Source organism: Lacerta agilis, chromosome 4 (assembly GCF_009819535.1).
Source record: "Lacerta agilis isolate rLacAgi1 chromosome 4, rLacAgi1.pri, whole genome shotgun sequence".
In the NCBI taxonomy this organism is placed as follows: domain Eukaryota; kingdom Metazoa; phylum Chordata; class Lepidosauria; order Squamata; family Lacertidae; genus Lacerta; species Lacerta agilis.
Window position 1 is genome coordinate 89,804,433 of NC_046315.1, and position 26,157 is coordinate 89,830,589.

Here is a 26,157-nt window from a genome sequence, read left to right on the forward strand (position 1 = left end):
CAAGGATTAAAAACTGGTTCACTACTGAAAAGGTCAGGCAAGTTTCTTTGTGAGATAGTGGCCTTAGTTGCTACCTCAGTGCCACTGATCTACCTTCTTTATTTAATTTATCTATTTCATTTATATAATACCACCTTCATCTTCCAAAGATCTCAAGGTGGTGCCCGTGTTTCTCCTCTTCCTCATTTCATCCTTACAACAACCGTGTGAGGTAGGTCAGGCTAAGAGATGGTGACTGGTGGCCCATGATCACCTAGGTTGTTTCATGGCTGAGAGGGGATTCGAACCCAGTTCTCCCAGGTCCTAGTCCAACACTCTGACCATTACGCCACGCTGGCTCTCCCAGCCGTGTCTTACGATACATAGGAAGTTGCAATGTGTCAGAGGGCAAAGGGATGGGCCTCTTCCCGCACCCGGCTGGTAGTTAGAAGACAAAAGCAGAGTTTATGAAAGCTGAGCTAGAAATGAGCAGTAGCTAGACAGTCAGACCCCAGCTGGATTCAGGTTTGATTCTAAAGCAGGTGGATGCCCACTCTCTCCCCCCTCCCCCATAATTTTTATTAAATTTTGTTTTACATTTTAGAATATTCATTTAAACAGCTTTAAAGTATCAATGACTTCCCTTCTCTTTCCCTGGTTCATTTTGTATAACCTAAATCCCTGCATATTTTACATAAACTAAACCATTCAGTATTCCATTATTACAGCCATCAAAACTGATTTACACTGTTGAATTTATCTTAATGCTACCCACGTTTTCAAGTGTACACAATTTCCCCCCATATGTTCAATAAACGTTTTCCAATCTTCTTTAAACGTATGTTCTTCTTGTTCCCTTATTCTATATGTTAAGTCTGCAAGCTGAGCATATTCTGTCAATTTGAGCTGCCATTCTTCTTTGGTTGGGACCTCGCTTGTTTTCCATTTTGGGGCTAACAAAACACGGGCCGCAGTAGTGGCATACAGAAATAACCTTTTTTGACACCTGGGAATTTTCGTCTGAATTGTCCCCAACAAAAAGGACTCTGTGGTTTGGTTTTGTTTTTGTTTGTGGGGTTGTTGTTGTTGTTTTTGGAAAAGTACTTTTAAACAAATTTTTCAATTCATTATGAATTATTTCCCAATACTCTTTTCTTATTATGAAGAATATTATCTTTCGGAGGGTATAGGGTAAAATATTTGAATTTAAAATAAAATTGTATCTTATTATGGTTATGACAATTGGACATGAACACTGCGATAACGGATAATTGGGACCACAAGGGAGGGAGGAGTACGAGTAACATGGATAATTTTTGGTTAAGACAATGAGAAAATACAGAAGTAATCTGAGGCGGATGTAGAGAAATGTTAAATAGAAAAAATGATGAGATGGATCTTAAATTAGAGTTAAAGTTAAAAAAAAAACCGGAATTATGTGATAATTTGGAAATCAGTAAGGGGGGGAATGAGGAAGTCATTGTAAGTAGTAATGATTGGAATTTAATTAACTGGCCTAGGAAGAGGGTCAGCTCCACGTCATGATTGGGAAAATATGTGGTTAAATGTAAAATGATTTTTGCTACCTCTGTGAGAGGCGGGTTTTGTATTTGTTGCTCCCTCGGTGGGAGAGAGGGAGTCTGGAGTGTTTAACCATGTATTGTATTGCATTGTTTTTAATTGTTTTTTTTATTGGAAAATCCTATAAATTCTTAATAAAAAAAATGAAGAATATTATCTTTCATTTCTTGCAGTGTCCACAAGCCTTTTTCACTTAGCCTGCCCAAGTCCACGTCACATGTCCATCTTATTGCTTCTTCTACGGAGCTTATGCAAACTAACAGGGTTGGGCAGCAATACGAGAGAGATCATTACCGAAATCTCTGTGACCTGCCAGCCTCCTGACAATCCAAAGGCCCATTTGCCTACCAGGATAAAGTTGTTATTCACGCATTACAGTGCTGCATGATTACAAAAGGAAGGTTCAAATAGAGTAACACATTAGCTTTTAACTTTGAAATAAATTACTTAAAATTATTAATTAACTTCGTCCTCCTGCCACTTCAAAACTTTGAAGGGTTGCGATCAATGAGGACTAAACTCGCAGGTCCCAGATTCGCGTGCACCCTGCCCCCCCCCCGGCATGTGTACAGCAGTGGAAATAAAGCCATTTCTCTTTTGCTGCAAATCACATCTCCCCCTGCCAACCAATGCCCCACCCCAAGAGGCGAAAAGAGAGGTGTACTTGCATCTTTCGCCTTCTTGAGTGGAAAAAAAAACCCAGGAGGAAAAATGATTAGGAAGCCCTTCTCTTCTCTAGTCTTTTGGTTAATGCTGCAGCCTCTGTGTCTGTTTGGGTTATTTTTAAAGCAGCGACAACAAAAACTTCCATAATTCCGGGGGGAATGTTAGCATGACACGTAGTTTAAACAGCGGGAAACGAGAGGAATTTCAGAATATAAGCATCGCCTTTCTAGATCAGGCCCACCTCAATTTAGTCGAGAATTCAGTCGATTCAATCAGGATCTATTTTCTTTTCTTTACCATTCTCTCTTTTTTTTGTTAAGAATTTATTGGATTTTCAAATTAAAATACACAAAATACACAAACACTACACAAACTACACAAAATAGACACAAACAAAACAATTAATTCCTCATCCTAATCTTCTTTACAATCCTAATCTTGGGACTTCCTCACATTCTCTCTTTTGCGTTCATTTCTAATCTTCCTTAGTAACTTTCTAACATTATAAAATCTACTTTTTAACATCTAATCTTAATCTTACAATTATAATCAGTATATCTTAAACCTTAAACCTTATTCTTATCAACATATCTCAGCTCTAAAGTCTTATTTTATCAAATAAAACATCAAATTACACATCTCTTTTCTTTACCATTCTCAAGCTTTGCCCTCAAGCTTTGTGTGGATATAGTTTTTGGGGTTTATTTAAGCCAGCCAGACAAGCCCTTGGGTTGCCTTTAAAGTACTGCTGTACAAAGTCTAGCATATTTAGGTGACCTAACAATGAAATATGATGATGATGATGATAGGTGTTAAGGAAAAGTGTACCTTATTGCCACCATGGAAGTCACAATAGCTACAGTGTGGACTGAAGCAAATGCTAGACTGAGGGAGTGCCCACATTGAACCAAGCAGATCCAACAGCTTAGCAGATCGTTTAAAGTTACTATTTAGGGTTGGCGGTGAGGCTTGTCACCAAAATAAAAATGGCAGCATAGCTGTGAAGTTCTCTGATCAACAGGGAAATCAGTACCAAAGAAAGCAGCCTATTTTTTTTACAGTTGTCAAAATATGGACAGCTCAGAGTGAGGGAAGTGCAGCAAGGTACCAATAATAAAAATCAAAGGTCCTGTTTTACTTCATAGGAGCCTTTTAGTACTCCAGAGGTCTCCAGAGGGAGAAGGGTGCTCTCCCAGACCCTCGGCCCCTGAAAGAGCTAGTGGGGAGCAGCAAAATGGCTAAAGACTTCCTGGTGTCAAATTTCACCATGTTACTGGAAATGAAGCATCTAGAGAACAGCCCTTTGTGTACCACTGCAAAATTGTCTGTAGCTGTTTTCTAAGTGACATCCCATTATGTCCCACAGGGCTTTTATTAACAAGAGGGCTCACTGTGGCATTGTAATCACAATACACCCGTATCTTTCGCTCCATAGGACGCTCCGGACCATAGGGCGCACCTCGTTTTTAGAGGAGGAAACAAGGGGAAAAAATATTTTTCTGGTTTTCCTCCTCTAAAACCCCTGGTTGTTTTTTTTAGAATCAGCTCACAGTTTTGCAGCTTTTTTTTTCAAAGGAAAAGCCCTGCTTTTTTGAGGATCAGTTCAGATTTGTGCAGCTTTTGCAAAGGGAGAAAAGCATTGCTTACAAACCAGTAAGCACCAGTACAAACCAGTACAGACCAGTAAGCACCAGCAGGTAATAGGAAGCAAGAGGAAAGCAAACCAGTAAGCACCAGTACAAACCAGTATGCACCAGTAAGCACCAGTACAAACCAGTATGCACCAGCAAGTAATAGGAAGCAAGAGGAAAGCGAACCAGTACAAACCAGTAAGCTTACTAACCTCCTCAAACTTACTAAAACTTACTAACTTACGCAAACGTACTAACTTACGCAAACTTACTAACTTACGCAAACTTACTAACTTACGCAAATTTACGCAAACTTACTAACTTACGCAAACTTACTAACATACGCGAACTTACTCAAACTTACTAACTTACGCAAACGTACTAACTTACTCAAACTTACTAACTTACGCAAACGTACTAACTTACGCAAACATACTTACGCAAACTTACTAACTTACGCAAACTTACGCAAACTTACTAACTTATGCAAACTTACTCAAACGTACTAACTTACGCAAACGTACTAACTTACGCAAACGTACTAACTTACGCAAACTTACTAACTTACGCAAACGTACTAACTTACGCAAACTTACTAACTTACGCAAACTTACTAACTTACGCAAACTTACTCAAACTTACTAAGTTACGCAAACTTACTAACTTACGCAAACTTACTCAAACGTACTAACTTACGCAAACTTACTAACATACGCAAACTTACTAACTTACGCAAACTTACTAACTTACTCAAACTTACCGTATTTTTTGCTCCATAGTACAAACCAGTACAGACCAGTAAGCACCAGTACAAACCAGTACGCACCAGCAAGTAATAGGAAGCAAGAGGAAAGCCAACCAGTACAAACCAGTAAGCATCAGTACAAACCAATACAGACCAGTAAGCACCAGCAAGAGGAAAGAGAACCAGTACAAACCAGTAAGCACCAGTAGGTAATAGGAAGCAAGAAGAAAGCAAACCAGTAAGCACCAGCAAGTAATAGAAAGCGAGAGGAAAAGTAACAGAAAGCCCAAAATGGCTGAAAAACTCAATTTCCCAGGATCCTCAGCCCTCGCAAAATAACTACTGTGCAAGGGGCCTGGGCGGAGCAGGAAGGGAGCTAGCTCCCTTATCTTCCTCCCCGATCTCTTGCAATCAGCTGTTGAGCGGGTTCCTTTCAACACTCTCTTCCCCTCTTGTGAGCCTTTAGCTATTTCTAAAACAGAAAAAGCAGGATCTGCCTTTAGCCCCTGCGCAATTTGGCTCCAGGGACCATGCATTCGCTCCATAAGACGCACAGACATTTCCCCTTACTTTTCAGGAGGGAAAAAGTGTGTCTTATGGAGCAAAAAATACGGTAAAAGAGTTTTTTATGTTCTCTTGATTTATACTAAGCAGTTCAGGACATACATATACTGATTGTGACATTCAAACAAAACTTTCATAACTTTCTGGAAAATGATACCCACTGTCAATTAGAATTTTATGCCAATGAAGGCTGAATAATGAATTAGAATTTTGAAAATTGCCCATTATGTGCATAAGACCATCTTTCTAAAATGGAGTCTTCAATGTGGGGTTCTACAGGGTCCATGTGATATTTTAAAAAGGCAAAGGACCCCTAGGCGGTTAAGTCCAGTCAAAGGCAAATATGGAGTGCGATGCTCATCTCGCTTTTCAGGCCAAGGGAGCCAGCGTTTGTCCACAGACAGCTTTCCGGGACATGTGGCCAGCATGACTAAACCGCTTCTGGTCCAACAGAACACCATGACGGAAACCAGAACACACGGAAATGCCGTTTACCTTCCCGCCGCAGCGGTACCTATTTATCTACTTGCACTGGCGTGCTTTCAAACTGTTAGGTTGGCAGGAGCTGGGACAGAGCAACGGGAGCTCACTCCGTCTCGGGGATTTGAACCACCAACCTTCTGATCAGCAAACCCAAGATGCTCGGTGGTTTAGACTACATAACATCTACAAGAAAACACTGACGATGTTGTCAGCAATATGCTAGTAACACCCAGCTCTACTTCTCCTTTGCAGGTGTGGCAATGGATGTGCTGGAAGGATGACTTGACTAGGTAGTGGACAGGATGAGAGCCAATAAACTGTTCAATTCAGATAAAGCACCATTAGTGGGTGGTTTCCTGGACCAGATGGATGGGAGGTTGCCTGCTCTTGATGGGGTTACACTCTCTCTAAAGGAGCAGATATGCAGTTTGGGGGTCTTTCTGGATCCATCACTGTTGCTTGAGGTTCAGGTGGCCTCAGTGGCATGGAATGTCTTTCATCAGCTTTGGCTGGTGGCCCAGCTGTCCCCCTATCTGGACAAGGGACAGCCTAACATCTGCTGCCTATGATCTGGTAACCTGTAAATTAGATTGCTGCAATATGTTTTGCATGAGGCTACCTTTGAAGGTGATGGTCCCATCACCTCCTGGCAAATAGAAGGGGAAGAAATGGAGGCAGTGAGAGATTTCACTTTCTTGGGTTCCACGATCACTGCAGATGGTGACAGCAGTCACGAAATTAGAAGACTCCTGCTTCTTGGGAGAAAAGCAATGACAAACCTAGACAGCATCTTAAAAAGCAGAGACATCACCTTGCCGACAAAGGTCCGTATAGTTAAAGCTATGGTTTTCCCAGTAGTAATGTACGGAAGTGAGAGCTGGACCATCAAGAAGGCTGATCGCCGAAGAATTGATGCTTTTGAATTATGGTGCTGGAGGAGACTCTTGAGAGTCCCATGGACTGCAAGAAGATCAAACCTATCCATTCTCAAAGAAATCAGCCCTGAGTGCTCACTAGAAGGACAGATACTGAAGTTGAGGCTCCAGTACTTTGGCCACCTCATGAGAAGAGAAGACTCCCTAGAAAAGACCCTAATGTTGGGAAAGATGGAGGACGACAGAGGATGAGATGGTTGGACAGTGTTCTCGAAGCTACTAACATGAGTTTGACCAAACTGCGAGAGGCAGTGAAGGATAGGCGTGCCTGGCGTGCTCTGGTCCATGGGGTCACGAAGAGTCGGACACGAATGAACGACTGAACAACAACAACCTTTGAAGATGGTTCTGAAAGTGCAGCATGTGCACAATTCAGCCAGCCAGGTTGTTCACAGGGACAAGAAGGTCGGAGCACATAACACCAATCCTGGCAGCGCGAGGCCCTCACTCTGGATAGAGGAGATTGAAAATAGAAATACTCGTCTTTCTGAGACTGGAGAAAATGAGGAAGGATTTGGTAGGAGACACTTCCTGGCGCAATAGTCAAAGGAGATCTCCCCAGATTTCCAGTCTCTCTGAGGAAGATTTTGAAAGACCTCACTGCATACTAGGCCCAAAGCAGGAAAATGAACTGCCCAATATATATATTAGAATACGTTTTGCAGCTGTCTGAGAAAGGAAGAGCTATATCAAGTGCTGTGCCATTTTAAATGACTTAATTCAAAAGAAAAGTGATACACATCTATCAGGGTATGTATGTGCCCAGACATTCTTTATAGTAGCAGAGAATTGAAGTCTGGTATACTACAGTATAAAATTCTTCATCACTGGAGCTAATGGTGAAGCACAAGGGGAAATGGATGGTGACATCAGCAAAATCTCAAGATTTGCTTATCACATGGGGCAAATCTATTTACACTGAGATTAAGGAGGAGGAAGCTTTATACCATATTTTTCGCTCCATAAGACGCACCTTTTTTCTCCTAGAAAGTAAGGGGAAATACCTGTGCGTCTTATGGAGCGAATGGTGGTCCCTGGAGCTGAATTGCCCAGGGGCCAAAAGAGGATCATGCTTTTTATTTTACAAAGAGAAAAGGGGTGTTGAAAGGACCCCCGCTCAGCAGCTGATCAGCAAGAGATCAGGAGAGAGATAAGAGTCCCCAGCTCCCTTTCAGCCCCGCCTTCCATTGTTGAATGTGCTGCAGAGGGAGGTTGTTTGTTTCCCCAGCAACATGTGACTGGCTGATTAGATTATCTGCCTGCAAACTGTAAAAAGGCTCCCTTTGCTTTAGAAGCTGCAGAAATGTGACTTGAACCCCATAAAAACGGGGCTTTTCCTCTTTGCTTTTCCCCCTTTGCAAAAGGAGCTTTGCTTTTTTCCCCTTTGCAAAAAAGCTGCAAAACTTTTAGCTGATCCTCAAAAAAACTGGGTTTTTCCCTTTGGAAAAAAGCTGCAACACTTTTAGCTGATCCTCAAAAAAAGCAGGTCTTTTCCCTTTGCAAAAAAAGCTGATCCTCAAAAAAGCATGGCTTTTAGAGGAGGAAAACCAGAAAAATATTTTTTTTTCTTGTTTCCCCCTCTAAAAGCGAGGTGCGCCTTATGGTCCGGTGCGCCCTATGGAGCGAAAAATACGGTAACTCAGCTTTATAATTCTAGCAGTCTGTCAGGTGGGTCCATAATACTCATATTTTACAGATGGAAAGCTGGCAGAGAACTACCACTTTGCCCTGGTCATTCCACGGTTCCTGGCATAACCCACATCTGGATGATGCCACAATACATCTGTAAAATAAATCAATAGGCAAGGAGAGTACCTTCAGATACTGTGATGTGTATATGCTAAAGATGGGACTCATTTTAATCCTGCAATTTATTTAAAGACGGGGGGTGGGGTGGGGACTCTGGCGAAGGGAGCCAGTCTTGAAGCACGCCTGAGTTTCTTTCACGACCTTTTGCTAAAATAATTGTCAAGTGCTACTGTGCAACTTGGACTCTGCACTTTTTCCTTTTTTTTTTTAGCAATGAGCTGTTTTGCGTTTGAGAGTAACTAAAAATTAAGCATTAACTTATATGACAGAATGCCAGAAGAGAAATATATATATATATTCAAAAAATAGCGTTCCTGGAATTGCGAATTAATAACGTCAATACTGCTATCTGTTGCCGTTGCTAAATACTGCTAAGCCAATACGGTGCAGCCGTTCTTCACGCAAAAGCATGAAGCTCACGATTTCAGATGCTAGCCAGACATGAAGAAAAACAAAACTTGCACCTGCGTTGACACTTGTTCCCTTGTGTAATTTGCTAATGTTGTACTAGACAGCGAAAAGTGTGCTCCTCTTCCCGTTGTGGCACAACGAGCCGCTGGAGATTTCACCCTGGGAACATGTCCGGAGTACAGATAATAGCATTCGCCCTTTGTTTTTGTGGAATAGGAGCGATTATTGCAGCCACGGTCTCAAACGAATGGAAAGTCACCAGCAGGGCTTCGTCTGTGATCACAGCGACGTGGGTCTTCCAGGGTCTCTGGATGAATTGTGCAGGAAATGCTATGGGTGCTTTTCACTGCAGACCTCACCTGACCATCTTCAAAATTGAGAGTAAGTAAAAGGGAACTACAGGGTGGGTATCCATATGTATGTGTGGATCTTGTTAGATGAGGAACAAATACGGCCTTTGTGATACTTGTAGATGGGGGTACATGCTTAGATTAGTACGCTTGTTTGAGTCATTGACATTTGAGATTTGGAATGGGGGACTGCTGGGAGGCTAGCAAGAGCCCTGTTTTCTTGGTGCTGAGGGTCTTCAACGCTCACAAACTCAAACGTAAACAGTTCCTCCTGGAGTCACTTCATCTCTTCGTTAATATCCACTTAATCCTCCTCTTGATGTTACAGTCGAACCTAGGTTCTCGAACAGCTCCATTTTCAAATGTTTCGGCTCCCAAACGCTGAAAACACGGGAGTAAACGCTCCGGTTTTCGAACATTTTTCGGACCCCAAAAGTCCGACGCAGCTTCCGCTTGAGTACAAGAAGCATTTGCAACCAATCAGAAGCTGCGCCTCGATTGTCAAATGTTTTGGAAGTCAAACGGTCTTCTGGAACGGATTACGTTCAACAACCGAGGTTTGACTGTAGTCCATACTCACAGCTGGCCTTACATACAGCACCTCTGTTATTTATCATAAATATAAAATCCATTTCAAATCCTTCATAAACGTTGTTCTCAGACCTGGTGTGTTGGGAGAGTTTAATTGCTATCTTCCTTTGTTCAGTTCAGTAGAGGAGGAAGTGATGGACGTATGTTTGCAACGGGAGCAGGAAACCTGTCCCCCCCCCCTAAGAAATTGTATTAAAGTAATTTGGTCTGATCTGTAATAATTTGGAAAACCAATAAAAAATAATATTAAAAAAAATAAACAAGGGCATTGCCAGACTTCTTAGCATCCATCAACCATGTTTATATGTACATGGTCACTAATGCCGGTTAACATCAAATACAAAATGGTAGCAGCAACAAGCAAGGTGCCAACCCCAGGCAGAGGCCACCAGAATGGCATACTTGGGTCTAAAAGAGCACCAAGTTGCCTGGATGATCAAATCCTGCTTTGAGAAGAAGTTCCGGAAGTTCCTATCCAAGACCTTACAGCAGAGGTCGGCAACCTAAGGCGCATGGGCCGGTTCCAGCCCATGAGCTTCCTGGAACTGGCCCACAGCCGTTCCATGGATTGTCGTGGGGATTCCAGTTGGGGTTTTTTTTTTGTGGCACCATTTTATTTTTTTCGCCACGTGGACAGACTTCCGGATCGGAAGAGCACCTGAAATAGCTTGAGTGCATGCATGGGCGTGCATGCTCCAGCCCACCGAGAGGTCTGCCGGGGAGTGGACCGGGCCGGCCTCAAAAAAAAGTTGCTGACACCTACCTTAACACAGTCCAGTTCAATATTTTGAATGTGTGTGGTTGTGTTTCACAAGTGCATTTTATTCTTTTGCTAGTTTTGCTGTTTCAAATGCGCCTTTTATATTTGACTTCACTTAGTAAAGCTTTCTTTTGAAATGTTTAAGATTTTTGTTTGTTAACTTTGCTCTCCCAAACGTGAATTTTGCAGTTGACCTCCTCTGGATAATATTTTAGTTTCCTGTTAATTATGTTTGAATGAATGTTAATTGTATTTAAATGTATACTTTATATTCGACTTTCTTCAGTCATGTTTTATTCTGAATTGTTTTATCTGCTGTTTTCATGTAGGTTGTAAACTGCTTTGAGATTCCCCCCCTAAAAATATAAAGTGGTACAGAAATGACATGAATAATAATAATTTTCGTCTTTGATAACTTGCAATACTTTTGAAATAAATTAAAATGTTATAAAGCTACTTGCTTGTAACCCTTTGAAATAAGAATTATGGATCCGGGATCTCTACAATTAGATGCTTCCACACCGAGGACGAACTTTATGTCCATGATAGGGCTGATCCAGGTAACGGATCTACAGGTAGATCGTGAATCTAGAAATCTAGAATCTAGAAATTTACTGGATGTGAACAAAAGCATTACCACTTGGAGAGTGTTGGCAAAAGCTACCTTGGGGTTAAAGAGCTCAACCTGAATAGTTTGGTTCTTGTACAGGCCGGAATAGAGGCCAAGAAAAATCATTATCCTTCCCTTGTGCCTATTAATCCATCCATCCTTACTTACTTATGGCCTTTCTGGTCTATTCTACCCATACAGAAATAGTATAATCAAAAGGCTTAAACTAAGGAGAACCATCCTTGTTCTTCATTTGTCAAAACAAGGGATTGTTACAGAGCCGGCTTCCTTGAGATTAATAGTCTTCTTGTACCTGGAAAATTTGAGACAAGTATTACTGCAGGCCACCCTAGTATTATTAGGGAAAAGGTAGGAGATCTCTATCTCTGACAACAGCAGCATGCTAATTTTGAGCAGCTTTAGCACACACAAGGGGTAAATGATAAGGAGAGTTTTAGCCATATGTTGGACAGCAAGAGAGTGTTAAAATTCTCTTCATTATCTGTCTGCGGGTGCTTTTTTTTTCTAGGGGAACGCAGAGGTACGCACACCCCTAAACATTTTGTGAATCTTTGTACTTTTGTCCATTTGCTGTATTTATTTCCCCCGATTTGAACTATAAAATGGTGGTTTTCTTGAGTCAAACTGAGAGTACCCCTAAACAGTTTTAAAGAAGAAAAAAAAATCACTGTCAGGAATGGATTTCCCCAGTTTACCAAGTAGTCGCACATGCACTAGGGCAACTTGGTTAATAGCTGTCCTTGCCCACATCCACACAAAACAAAACTGGATCTCAGCATACATGTGATACTTTCTGAAGAAGAGATCGCAGCTGTTTTGCCCCCTCTCAGGCTTTTTAGGTTAGTGTGGCAGCTAAGCGAGGTTTGGCTTAGCATGTTGTCTGAACCTAGGACCGTGGTTCAAGTCTATTTTTAACCGTGAACTGCAGTCACCCACTTCTAAGCTAAGGAGAAATTAGGCTAGGCTGTTGAAGTCGAAATGCAGCTCTCATTTTTTTTTTGCATTTCTGTTTTCGGTAACTGGCAGGTTCCACTTAACTCCCCTCCCACAGACTTCTTGCTTATCAGCTGGAATGCAGAATTTATGGCTTCCAACCAGTGCTCCCTTCAGGCTTGTAAATGCTCTTTCGAGTCTTCAGGGGAAGAATGCCATTGCGGTAAATGGCATTCCAGTCTTCAGGGAAAGAGAGCCAGTGTGGTGTAGTGGTTAAGAGCGGTAGACTCGTAATCTGGGGAACCGGGTTCGTGTCTCTGCTCCTCCACATGCAGCTGCTGGGTGACCTTGGGCTAGTCACACTTCTCTGAAGTCTCTCAGCCCCACTCACCTCACAGAGTGTTTGTTGTGGGGGAGGAAGGGAAAGGAGAATGTTAGCCGCTTTGAGACTCCTTCGGGTAGTGATAAAGCGGGATATCAAATCCAAACTCTTCTTCTTCTTCTTCTTTGTAGCTAAAACGGCACAGCCAATACACAAGAGGGAGGTATCACCAGGCTTGGAGGAACCCCAACGGTTGAAAAGTAGCATTTTAAAAGGGGGGGAGGGGGGAGGAAGGGACTCTTCTAGGGAGCCCAGTCAGGAATGAGCATCTTCAGTGGTCATGAAATGCTGACTCATTGTTTTGGGCTATGGGGGATGGAAAACAGGAGGAGAAAGGGAATGGAGAGGCTGGGATCCTGAACAGGGAACACCCCACTCGATAATTCCCTTTTGAATCCCTCAGTAACTATGGATAACACAGATGGGCATAGCAAGCCTATATTGCTGTTCATGCTGTGAGCCTTTTAAGATTAGTTTAATTTTAGCACGCCAAGTAATGATAATAATCACAGTGCTCCAAGCATTTACGAATCCCCGGGACAAAAAGCTACGCAGCCCTTGAACCACTTCTTTCTACTAGGAGCTTGCAGCTTATATTCAGAGAAAGAGGCTCGTTGATAACAGCGCTTGCTCAAACGAGTTGGCGGCGGCAGCGGTGCTAATTTTAAACACGCTGTGCAAGCGCTTCCAATGTATAGTGTTACGCTAAGTGAAATAAGGCACTGACCAGTAATCAAGCATTTTCAACTATCGGTTCGTATAATCTCATAATACAAAATCACTGCAGACGTGGGGATTCGAATCCCTTTTGTTTAGCACTTCTGCAACGGAGTGCCACAGCAAACTCTCTTCAAAAGAGAAGGGCTGGAAACCGGTGCATTATTATCCTGCTAAACAGGGGGTGCATGTCAGTATACAGAGGTAGCTCAGTTACTGTACTGCTTCCCATACCGCATGCATAATTCCGACCTCAGAAGACACCAAGGTGGCTGTGAAAGGCACAGCGCACAGAATGATTCCTGCCACACACACACATACACCCCAGAAGGAGTAAGAGACAGGAGGAGGTGGACTTGGAAAAGTCTTTTTCCATTCTTGACCTAACCCCTTCAGATCCAAGGCTACTGATCGTGGATAACCTGCAGATTACCCACTGGCTACCTTCCATGGAGACAATTTTGGAGAAAGGGAAGCTGAGAGAAATGAGTTAAGAGGTCTCTAAGGTGCTACTGGAAGGATTTTTTTATTTTTTTATTTTGTTTTGACTATGGCAGACCAACACGGCTACCTAGCTGTAACTCAAACCATAAGGTTCTTGCCTTTGTAACTTGTCCCAACAATATCCAGATAAGCTCCAAAAGACAAGAGGAGAAAGCTCGGGAACAGCAGTTGCAGACCTAAGAACACCCCAGGCTGGTTTTGAAAGGCAAAGTGTCTAGGACAGTCTCTTCCTCCTCTGGAGAATGGCAGGAATCTCAGCACAAAATGGATTGCAACCCTTCCAGCAGAATACATTTTATATGGACAAACGGTGTGGGACAGGGAGGGCATGGGGATGACTCGTGTACCCCACCCCCAAAAGGTGCCTGCATCCAGTTTCGAATGTACATTATCCCACAGTGTGTACATGCCCCTAGCCGTTTTATAATGCCTACCAAATTTGTGTAATCAGGTCTTTTTACTGCTTGTTTTTAAATTGCCATGTGTGCAATTGATATCTATTTCTACAGTACTAGGATTCTGTTTTCTGACATCTTTACTGTACGCTGCCTTGGAAACGTTAGTTGGGAAACAGTCGAGACGTTGTTATGTTTGGTGAATAAATGGATGGGTTACAGGTTAGGTGGATAGATGGATGGATGGATGGAAAATCTAGGAGGGAACATTCTGCACATTCCATTCTGTAACATTCAAGCAGAAGGTGGCAGGCTGATGAAGACAGGATGAGGTTCAATTTTCCCTGGTTCCCATTGAGTTCCTTCGCACGAAGTAAATAAATTGTAACTTAACACAAAGGATTAACAACCAACAGTGTCACCATTCATTTCTTCAGTCTCCTAAATTCGGATGTCGGGAGAGCGGTTCAGTAAAAGTGATAGCCTTAATGCATCCAGCAACCCTCCTCCTAACCAAAACCAGCTGGACCCCAAAGTTTTACCTCCCTCTGTCTGTGAGCACCGAAAGGGCTTTTCCCTGCACCTTGTTCTCCTCCATTGCCTGAACATATCCTGCCCCCTCTCCCCTACTCATCTCTTGAACAATAGTACTCCAGGCAAGGTGCAACAGCAATTTTAGGCAAAAAAGGCTGATAATCTCAATAAATATCGGCCTAGGGTGTATACTCACGAAAAAGGATGTATACTCACAGAAAGTGTTATAACCCACTCCAAAGTCTAGAAATGTAATTGCAGTTCCAAATGTAGCTTACAAGAGGAGATCTCTGGTTGAGTAGTGCTAGGAGCCAACAGTTTGGAAGCACTTTAAATCCAATGCCAGAGCCAGTGTGGTGTAGTGGTTAAGAGCGGTAGTCTCGTAATCTGGTGAACCGGGTTTGCGTCTCCGCTCCTCCACATGCAGCTGCTGGGTGACCTTGGGCTAGTCACACTTCTCTGAAGTCTCTCAGCCCCACTCACCTCACAGAGTGTTTGATGTGGGGGAACAAAATAGAAAATTCTTTCCAGTAGCACCTTAGAGACCAACTGAGTTTGTTGTGGGGGAGGAAGGGAAAGGAGAATGTTAGCCGCTTTGAGACTCCTTCGGGTAGTGATAAAGCGGGATATCAAATCCAAACTCTTCTTCTTCTTCAATCTGCCATGTTGAAACTTCAATGTTATTAGTTGCTTTTCTAACAAAATACTAAAACCAAGTGCAACCTCAAAACCTCAAAAACACATCTATAAAAATGTCAAGATGGGTCTTACAGATCCTGTCCCACCAAAAGAGGCCATGAGGACTTAAAACAATTCGAAAATTAAAGGCTAGAAACGTAGGTTAAAAAAAGGAATATTTTTTGCCCAGTGCTTAGAAAAATAAATAAAAAGAGCACCAGGCCAACCTCCATGGGAGAAACATTCCACAAGCAGGGAGCTGCTGTTGAAAAGACTCGTTCTTGTGTTCCCACCCACTGGACCTGCTGTGAAGGAAGCACATGGAGAAAGGCTTCAGGTGATGACTGCAGGTTCTGGGTTGGTTCATATGGGGAGAGATGGCCCTTAAGATATTGGGGTCCTGAGCTGCATAAGCCTTTATAACTCAAAACCAGCACTTTGCATTGAGTTGTACCAGAATCGGGGCAATACGTTCAGATAAGTTCAATCCTGAAGTTGAGGCTCCAGTACTTTGGCCACCTCATGAGAAGAGAAGACTCCCTAGAAAAGACCCTGATGTTGGGAAAGATGGAGGGCACAAGGAGAAGGGGACGACAGAGGATGAGATGGTTGGACAGTGTTCTCGAAGCGACTAGCATGAGTTTGGCCAAACTGCGGGAGGCAGTGAAAGATAGGCGTGCCTGGCGTGCTCTGGTCCATGGGGTCACGAAGAGTCGGACACGACTGAACGACTGAACAACAACAACAACAAGTTCAATATGTTCCTTCCTGCCCCAGTCAACAATCTGGCCACTGTCTTCTGCACCAGTTTCTGAACCATCTTCAAAGGCAGCCCCACATATAACACATTGCAGCAATCCAACCTCGATTGTACCAGGCTCCCCATCCAGACAGGGGCACAGCTCTGAACTACGTCCATTGGCGATGTCAAATTTGATTTCACCTCAGTTCACCCATCTTGCATAGTGCTGTTACTTAATATTCTCATTAAAGTTAGCGATTGAATTCCTCAAGACCATCCAGCCAGCAGTCTTATTTCAAATGAGGGCGCACAATATCAAATGCGTTCGCACCATTTCCTCCCCTTTATCTATTGTTAATCCATTAACTCTCTTTCCTGTTTTCGTGCCACTAAAAAAGCAATGATTATTGAGAGATACATGGTGCAGATCTAGGTTTGTCCTAAGACTTTGTTTTTCAGCGTACTGATAACCATGGAGATAAATAATTTTTGTAGAAATTTGTAGAAATTTCTCAATTAAAACGAAGAAGAAGAAGAAGAAGAAGAAGAAGAAGAAGAAGAAGAAGAAGAGTGCATAAATGGCACCATTACAGGCTATAGAGTTATTAATGTCAGGGTATACAATTTTAAATAGAGTTTAAAGTGGTATGATAGGGGCATTGTTATCTACAATGAATACACCTGAGCAGCTTTTGCTAGTTGTGGGCACACCACAAAAAGGCCCCAAATCCCTTTTCCAAATGCAAAGTGGGATAATTTTGCATATCAATGTCACAGACAATGGTGCTTCTTAAATACAACCTTCCACACTCTTAAAAAAGGATTAGGATTAATTTGCCTCAGGGTGGATAAAAATAAATGATTTTTTAGATAATAATTTTAAATTGTGATTTAAATTGATTTAAATCAAAGCCATCCTGCACCAAAGTCTTTCAACCAAGTGTTTTTTGGACATGAGTACACAATGGGGCGCGGGTGGCGCTGTGGTCTAAACCACAGAGCTTAGGGCTTGCCAATTGGAAGGTTGGCAGTTCGAATCCCCACGACGGGGTGAGCTCCCTTGCTCAGTCCCTGCTCCTGCAAACCTAGCAGTTCGAAAGCACATCAAAGAGCAAATAGATAAATAGGTACCACTCTGGTGGGCAGGTAAACGGCATTTCCGTGCACTGCTCTGGTTTTCCAGAAGCGCCTTAGTCATGCTGTACGCTGGCTCCCTTGGCCAGTAAAGCAAGATGAGCACTGCAACCCCAGAGTCATCCGTGACTGGACCTAATGGTCAGGGGACCTTTCCTTTACCTTTACACAATGGGCATTTATTTTGTGCTCCCCTTAATCTTGAGATGTTAAATCTTATTAACTAATAGGTTATCGTTATACAGAAAACTGGGTGGCTAGGTGGACTTTGTCTATTATTCCTCAGATGGCAACGAGATGCACACTATTCCCGGAATGTATCAATTTGAAACCACCCATTCGTTCAAAATCACGAACAAGCCCTGATTCAGATTTCCAAAGGAAATGAGCACTCAGGAGTTTTATATTTCCTTTCGTAGATGGAAAAATTCCAAAAAGTCACAGCCCCTTGAATGTTGTCTTCCAGAGCTCAGATAGGGTGTATAAACAATTGGAACGACACAGCAAAGCTCTTCACATGTTTCACGCAGCAAAATGATATATTTGAACTTCAAAAGCTGCTCCCATCTTCAGGAGAAAGGCAAAATAGTTAACAAATCTTAAATGCATCAAAATAGTTATCTAAATTGTCACGACATTTTTTTAAAAAAAATTGCATTTATTTACATTTGCAAAAGGCCAAGCTGTTTTAACATTCTGATCTTTCTAAGCCTCGGTTTGTGTTGCCTGCAATAGATGCAGTTCATTCTACCCAAGAAAAGTGGTTAAAACTTAAATGTGGAGGAGGGAGCTGAAACCTGGAGAATGACAGCAATTTGTCCTAACCATTTTTTTAAAGGCAACCCTAAATTTCTATTCACCTACAAACCCATACAAACCAGAAACCTGCCTATATGGCTATCTGCTACAAAGAGTTTTGGACAATTGGGAGCTCTGTGCAACAGGTACCAATACCAAATGCACATTTTAAAGCAAATGTTTTTTGACAGGAACAGCCTAGTGGATCAGGCCAATGGCCCATCTAGTTCAGCATCCTGTTCTCACAGTGGCCAACCAGATGGCAAATCTGCAAGCAGGATCTTAGCACAAGAGCACTGTCGCTCCTGCAGAGGCCAGCGGCCGAGATTCAGAGTCACACTGCCTCTGGCTTTGGAGACAGAGTATGGCTAGTTGACCTTGAGAGCCTTATCCCTCATGAATTTGTCTGATCTTCTTTTAAAGGCATCCAAGTTGGTGGTCATCACTGCTTCCTATGGGAGAGAAATCTGTAGTTTAACTAGGCGCTGCATAAAGTGGTCTTCCCTTTGTCTGTCCCAAATACTCCAACATGCAGATTCATTGCATGGCCATGAGTTCTGGTTGAAAAAACTTTCCCATATTCACTTTCTCCATGCCACGAATAATTTTATAAACTTGTACCACCATGTCACCTCTTACTGGACTTTCCCCTAAACCCAGTAAGTCTGCAATGTTTCATCGCAGGAGAGTTGTTCCATCCCCTCGATTGTTTTGGCTGCAAACTGAAAGCGGACAATACTTCTTCTTCTTCTTCTTCTTCTTCTTCTTCTTCTTCTTCTTCTTCTTCTTCTTCTTCTTCTTCTGCGATCACTCGTAGCCAAATAAGATTGTCTTCCATGAACATGGTCTTAACATTATGTCCATAAGTGACTGTGGAGGCCAATTCTGGATCCACATGTCCTTCCACAATGGGGAGTTGATCATGGTGAGGGTCAGCACTCTTAGCACATTTCCCCCTTTCGTTCTGAGTTCGAGCATCTTCAAAGCCCATGACACCTTTGGTAAAGGCTGTTCTCCAATTATACTACATTTTTTTAGATTTGCCTTGAGAGAGTCTTTAAACCTCTTTACAGACACATGCTGAAAGAATAACACGTGATGGAGTAACTCCTCTACATTTAATGTATAGTTTGGTGGTTGTTGTTGTTATAATAATAATAATAATAATAATAATACCCTGCCCATCTGGCTGAGTTGCCCCAGGCACTCTGGGCAGCTTCCAATGCATATAAAAACATAATCAAACATTGAACAATTCCCAATACAGGGCTGCCTTCAGATGTCTTCAAAAAGTTGTGTATTTCTTTATCTCCTTGTCATCCGATGGGAGGGCATTCCACAGGGCGGGCACCACTAATGAAAAAGCCCACTGCTTGGTTCCCTGTAACTTTACTTCCTGCAGTGAGGGAATCGCCAGAAGGCCCTTGGAGCTGGACCTCAGCTCGTCAGGCAAACCGTACAATTATGGGAATGGTAGTTTAAAGGTGCCGAAAGTTGTTAGGAGACCTGCCACAGACCTACATTTTCCAGCAGCCTCTTTTAATCCCCTAGAGGCTTTTCAGCTATTCAATAGGGTCCAGATGCCAATTCCAAGTTGCTCAGGAGAACCTGTGCAGCTGCAGCTTCTCTCTTGTGATATTTCTGAAAGCTGCTCTGTTCCAAAGCCAGCGAAAGGACAGAATTCTTGGCGTGGATGGAGTATTGCATCCCTAGGATGTTGGGTGACCCACGTTGTATCTTTTAATCCCAAAATACTCCCCTCTAACCTCCGCACTACACAACCTTCCAGCTCCTCGAGTAATCGAGCTGGGACTTGTTGTCGTACATCGCCTGACCCAAGCTAAACAGTACGATTAGATCACTCATTAAAATAATTAATGCCTGCAAAAACACATTCCAAACCTGCTTTTCAAAAACTGTTGGCAACATTGTTTCAAAGGAGGTAATAAATGCATTGTGTGGTCTCCTGTAAGCTAATTTAACTCCAATGGAATCCGCATTGGTACGTTGGCACAAAAACCCACATAAATCAGAGTTCATCAGCTTCTTGCCACGGGGTACTTGGAACTAGCAACACGGAGAATTATATTTAATCACACTGATCTCTATTTTCCTTTCAAAATGCTTCCTTACCTCATTACCTGCGTTGGAATTAAGCATTTAAAGTATGATTAGAAATTTAATTAGGCATATGTTAAACAAACTCGGATATTTTAAAGAGCTGGAGCTGCTTAAGTTATCTAACACAGTGTGACCTACTGCTACTGACACGAGCAATTTATTTGATATTAATTGTGACGACCGATGTATCTTCAAGTCTTCAACAATGGGTACTCCCTAATAATAATAATGATAATAATGATAATAATACATTTGGTAATGAGTCAGACCCAGCTGCTGTGATACTCTAGAACATTCTTCCCCAACCTGGTACCCTCCTGATGTTTTGGACAGCAAATCCCATCAGCCCTAGCCAGCAAGAAATGCCCTGAAATTAATTGCCCTGGGACAGAAGCTCTCTATGCTGACACATCGCCAGAAAAAGAATAATTGCAACACACACCCCAAAAATGGCAAAATACGGCACATATTAGCCTAAAATTATGCACATGCTGATGTACATGTGCAGACGCAAATTTAGAAATAATTGCATTCATTTAAATAGAAATGCAATATACCTGACCTGACCATAGCGGGGAAGCATAGGAACCAACTCCAATGGGCTGAGGTCCAATAAAATATTTGAGAGGGCCGGGGCAGTGGCAGAGGAAGGGGGGTGCAGGGTGTGTGGTTCGCCCCGGGTGACATCACTGAGGGGGGGGGTTTGACAAAATGAGTTTTTTAAAAATAAAATAAAATTGGACTCACAAAACTTTTTAGGAATGACTTGGTGGCTTAGGCACCTGCAGGATTCACGCTGCCTGAAATGTCAGTGTGGGACTTGTGTCTGCCTACTGCCTCAACCTCAGCTGCCCTACAGCTGAGGGGGAGGCAGCGGAGAGGCTCCAAGCGTCAGAGAGGCTCGCCCCGCCCCCATGGGCAGCTCGTCCCGCCCCCATGGGTGGCTCGCCCCGCCCCCAGCTGCAGGACACGCCCCGCACCAGGCACCCGAGTGGCTAGCTATACCGCTGGGCCGGGGACCCCCAAAGTTGATGGGCGCTGCCATTCAAACGGTGTGTGTGCATGTGCCGTGTCTTGTAGCTGAATATTTTATTCAAGTTGACACCTCTGTGGGGAAGACCTGTGCACCCGCTCAGTCTACTCTCTGGTGCTAATGGTTGATGGGCAGTGGCAAGACGTCCCCTCTCCTTCCTTATTGTGCTTTCATCTTTAAGCATCCCCACCCCAAGAATCCCGGGAACTGTAAGTTGCCAAGGATGCTTGGAACTGTAGCTCTATGAGGGGTAATCTATAATTCCCAGGATTCTTACACTCCCTGCCTTTAGAATTTTAGGCTAAGGGAGTTGTGTGACTTGAGTATACTGGCTGGGTGACTTGGGAGGATACATTAAATATCCCTGTGGACTGTTGTTGTTGTTGTTCAGTCGTTCAGTCGTGTCCGACTCTTCGTGACCTCATGGACCAGAGCACGCCAGGCACGCCTATCCTTCACTGCCTCCCGCAGTTTGGCCAAACTCATGTTAGTAGCTTCTAGAACACTGTCCAACCATCTCATCCTCTGTCGTCCCCTTCTCCTTCTGCCCTCCATCTTTCCCAACATCAGGGTCTTTTCCAGGGAGTCTTCTCTTCTCATGAGGTGGCCAAAGTATTGGAGCCTCAACTTCAGGATCTGCCCTTCCAGTTAGCACTCAGGGCTGATTTCTTTAAGGATGGATAAGTTTGATCTTCTTGCAGTCCATGGGACTCTCAAGAGTCTCTTCCAGCAGCATAATTCAAAAGCATCAATTCTTCGGCGATCAGTCTTCTTTATGGTCCAGCTCTCACTTCCGTACATTACTACTGGGAAAACCATAGCTTTAACTATACGACCTTTGTTGGCAAGGTGATGTCTTTGCTTTTTAAGATGCTGTCTAGGTTTGTCATTGCTTTTCTCCCAAGAAGCAGGCGTCTTCCCTGTGGACTACATCCTTGCGATTTCTTTTTTGTGAGTAATTCTTTCTTTTCTTTTCTTTTCTTTTCTTTTCTTTTCTTTTCTTCTCTCTCTCTAATTCCTTTTATGGATATTTAAAAGGGCTTGCTTTCCCCGATGTTATTTCTGCCTCGAAATCTACACTGGGTGCTCTCGTCTTTGCTGTCCTCCTCTCCTTCCCAAGCTGGAATCTGGGCTCCAACATATTCTCCAGGAAGAAGCTGATATAAACAATCCTAGCAAATGTTCTTCATACACGTTTGTGTGCCAAGAGTCTCTTATCCCTTCTTGGTTACCGTTTAGAAAAATAACCATGTTTAAACTGAAATAAAAACAATGGCATATGCCTACTTATCAGACGCACACAACTTGTGGCCTACCAGGAGGTACAAAACCCACAACCCACATACTGTGTCTTTACAGGAGTTTGACATCCTACATGGCCGGTGTTCAGCCTGCATAGAATCATAGAATTGTGGAGCTGGAAGGGACCCCAAGGGTCATCAAGTCCAACCCCCAATCTCAACTAGGTCATCCATGACAGATGGCCACCCAACCTCTGCTTAAAAATCTCCAAGGAAGGCGAGTCCACAACCTCCCGAGGGAATCCATTCAAACAGCTCTCACCCTCAGAATGATCTTCCTGATGTTTAATGAAAATCTCCTTCCTTGTAACTTGAATCCATTGGTTCGAGTCCTACACTCCGGAGCAGGAGAAAACAAACTTGCTCCATCTTCCATGTGGCACCCCTTTAGATATTTGAAGATTGGTATCATATCTGCTCTCAGTCTCCTCTTATCCAGGCTAAACGTACCGAACTCCTGCAACCATTCTTCATAAGGCTTGGTTTCCAGATCCTTTATCATCTTGGTCGTCCTCCTTTGCGCACGTCTCAGCTTGTCAATATCCTTTATAAACTGTGGTGCCCAGAACTGGACACAGTATTCCAGGTGTTGTCTGAATAGAGTGGGACTATCACTTGCCTTGATCTGGGCATGATCACGTCCTGTCATTACTGATCCTTTACTGGCTACCATTAAAAGCATTAAATAAATATTATTTTATATCATTTTTCAGGCATTGTGTGTCTGATGCTGGGGGCCAGCTATGGAGCACTAATTTCAACTGCTGAGTCACTTCCTGACAAATGTAGCTTCTTGCCACTTAAAAGGAAACACACAAAGACGTTTACCAAAAGGAAGTCACCGTATGTTGGCTGCAGCTCTCTGCTGCTTTTGTGTTTTTCAAGTAATTAACTAACTACAGTTCTTCTTCTTTTTCAATAATTTTTTTATTGATTTTCTAAAAACATATATAAAAACTTTCTTATTCTTTCTCACTTTGCTGATTCCACTATAATACATCTTTAGCAATCTTCCAAATCATTTTAAACATTTTTATTTATAATCTTCTAATTTACATTCTATCTCTATCCTTATCTAACTTTACTATCTAATTTCTAATTAATTCCAATTCTAAATACACACCTAAGCCTCAATTTCTTCCAAAAACTTTCCTCTTTAACAAATATTACAGTATTTTTTTTAATACATTTTAAAATTGCTCCAGTCTTGCTCTATCGTCTCCTCCTTCTGGTCACGGATTCGTCCAGTCATTTTGGCCAGTTCCATATATTCCATCATCTTCATTTGCCATTCTTCTATCTTTGGTATGTCCTGTGTTTTCCAATTTTTGGCAAGCAATATTCTCGCAGCTGTTGTGGCATACAAAAAGAATTTTCTATCTTTTGGGGGCCTAAAATTCTAAAGGCAGGGAGTTTAAGAATCTTGGGAATTATAGATTACCCCTCATAGAGCTACAGTTCCAAGCATCCTTTGGGAGGACTGACACTGGTTGTGGCCCAGCCAGTTTTAGGTCTGCTAGCTGAGTTGGGATGAGCCCAGCCGAGAAGGAGATCCACTGCATCTTAAGCAGCTCATCCCAAAGTATCTTGCCATAGAATTATCCGCCACGTCATCCATTATATAAATGGCTACAAGCTGCAGAAATTTATTTATTATTATTATTATCATCATCATAATTATTTGTCAAAATGTGATTTTTTGCATTTTCAGAAACAGGAACAGAGAGCATACTTAACCCCCCTCCCCCCACATTATTATTATTATTATTATTATTATTATTATTATTATTATTATTATTATTAATACACTGCCCTATACCCAGAGGTCTCAGGGCAGTTCACAGAAAAGATCAACATAAAAGCCACAATAGATATAATCAAAATAAAGACAACAACCCAATAACACCCCCCCCCCAAAAAAGAGTCACATTTTAAAAGGGTATTGGGTGTCAATCAGATCAACCAAAGGCCTGGTTAAAAAGGAACGTTTTTGCTTGGCGGCTAAAGGTGTATAATGAAGGCACCAGACGAACTTCCCTGGAGAGAGGATTCAACTTACAACTTACAACTTCATACCAAATACAGCATGTATACATATACTGTACCCAGTGCTTTTTGTCTGGAGGGACGCAGGGGGACGCATGCCCCTAAACATTTTGTGAATCTTTGTACTTTTGTCCATTTACTGTATTTACTTTTCCCGATTTGAACTATAAAATGGTGATTTTCTTGAATCAAAATGAGAATACCCCTAAATATTTTTTTAGCAAAAAAAGCACATATACTATTTGACTTCCCTTCTACTCCTTTCCTGGTTCCTTTGCTCTTCTGCTACACGTAATCCACATCTTTTCAATCATCCACTTTGTTATCTATTAAAAACTCTTTTATCTATTTCAACTCTGCTGGATTTACTCGAGACCTGCTAGGCTATGTATTTGTTCATAAAAAGGTAGAGTACCCCTGACAGTTAAGTCCAGTCGCGAACGACTCTGGGGTTGTGGCGCTCATCTCGCTTTACTGGCCGAGGGAGCCGACGTTTGTCCACAGACAGTTTTTGTGGGTCATGTGGCCAGCATGACAAAGCCGCTTCTGGCGAACCAGAGCAGCGCATGGAAATGCCCTTTACCTTCCCGCCGGAGCGGTACCTATTTATCTACTTGCACTTTGACGTGCTTTCGAACTGCTAGGTTGGCAGGAGCTGGGACCGAGCAACGGGAGCTCACCCCGTTGCGGGGATTTGAACCACCAACCTTCCGATCGGCCAGCCCTAGGCTCAGTGGTTTAGACCACAGCGCCACCAGTTCATACTGGTTCTTAAAATATTCAATAAACATTATCTATTCCTCCTAAAATGTGAATTTATACTTGGTTTGGTTCTGAACGAATACAACCAACGTTTACAATATTTATAAGGGTAAAAGGTAGTTGTGCCACCCGTCCTGTATAATACTAGATTGTCCCATATTTCAATGTAAAATGCTGCGTCCTGTATTTCAGGTCTTCTGACTCTCTCTCTCTCTTTCTCTCTCTCTCTCTCCCTTCTCTCCCTCTGCCAAGTTAGGGACCTTCTTCAAATGCATGTGATTGAAAGGGTGTTTGAAAAGTCATGTATTTAAGCTCAGGGTAGCCAAGCACAGACAGATTTACAAATTCATGCGTATGTGTGTGTGCTTCAGAGGGACCATCCTGTTAGGCTGTAACGTCTTGCAATGTTTTGGTTGAAGTCACTTGGTTGGTTGAAGCCCCCCAACTAACCTGCCCTGTCCTGTACTTTGCCAGGACAAAGGTGGCAACTCTGGTAAAGGAAATAATGGCAAATGATGAAATAACATGCTTCCACTCCACAAGAGCAGTAAGAAGACTAATGACAATGGCATTGCTTAATTTGCAGAGTTTTCTCATTGTACAACAATGAGAAATATGCCCTCCGAAAGGAACAAATGGCCAGGAATTCAATCTTTTAATCTTCTAAACCCCGAATCCTTTGGATTCGCTGCCCTCTAGCGGATGTATAGGAACTTCTCTCTCTCTTTCTGACACACAGCACAAATATACACAAACAAGTGCACGTACACTTTCCTTCTCAAATATTTTCATTACAAATGTTGCAAGTTAAGTTAAAATTAATTTGAAATAAAAACACAAAAGGGGTCGTTTAAAAACCAAAACACAAAATAAGAAAATAGGGGAAAGTAAAGTAGCAACATCCACTTTAATATTTAGAACAATTAGAAGATATTATTATT

General features: G+C 42.5%; 1 protein-coding gene across 1 annotated transcript in view; it reads left to right on the forward strand.

The window, feature by feature from the left end:
• The first annotated feature begins 8,711 nt into the window (after positions 1-8,711).
• The window catches only part of CLDN10 (claudin 10), a 61,851-nt gene continuing 44,405 nt past the window's right edge, over positions 8,712-26,157 (forward strand). The window contains exon 1 of the mRNA XM_033147890.1: positions 8,712-9,185. Coding sequence (XP_033003781.1) covers positions 8,972-9,185 — 214 coding nt within the window. The 5' untranslated portion in view covers positions 8,712-8,971. The remainder of the gene's footprint in view (positions 9,186-26,157) is intronic.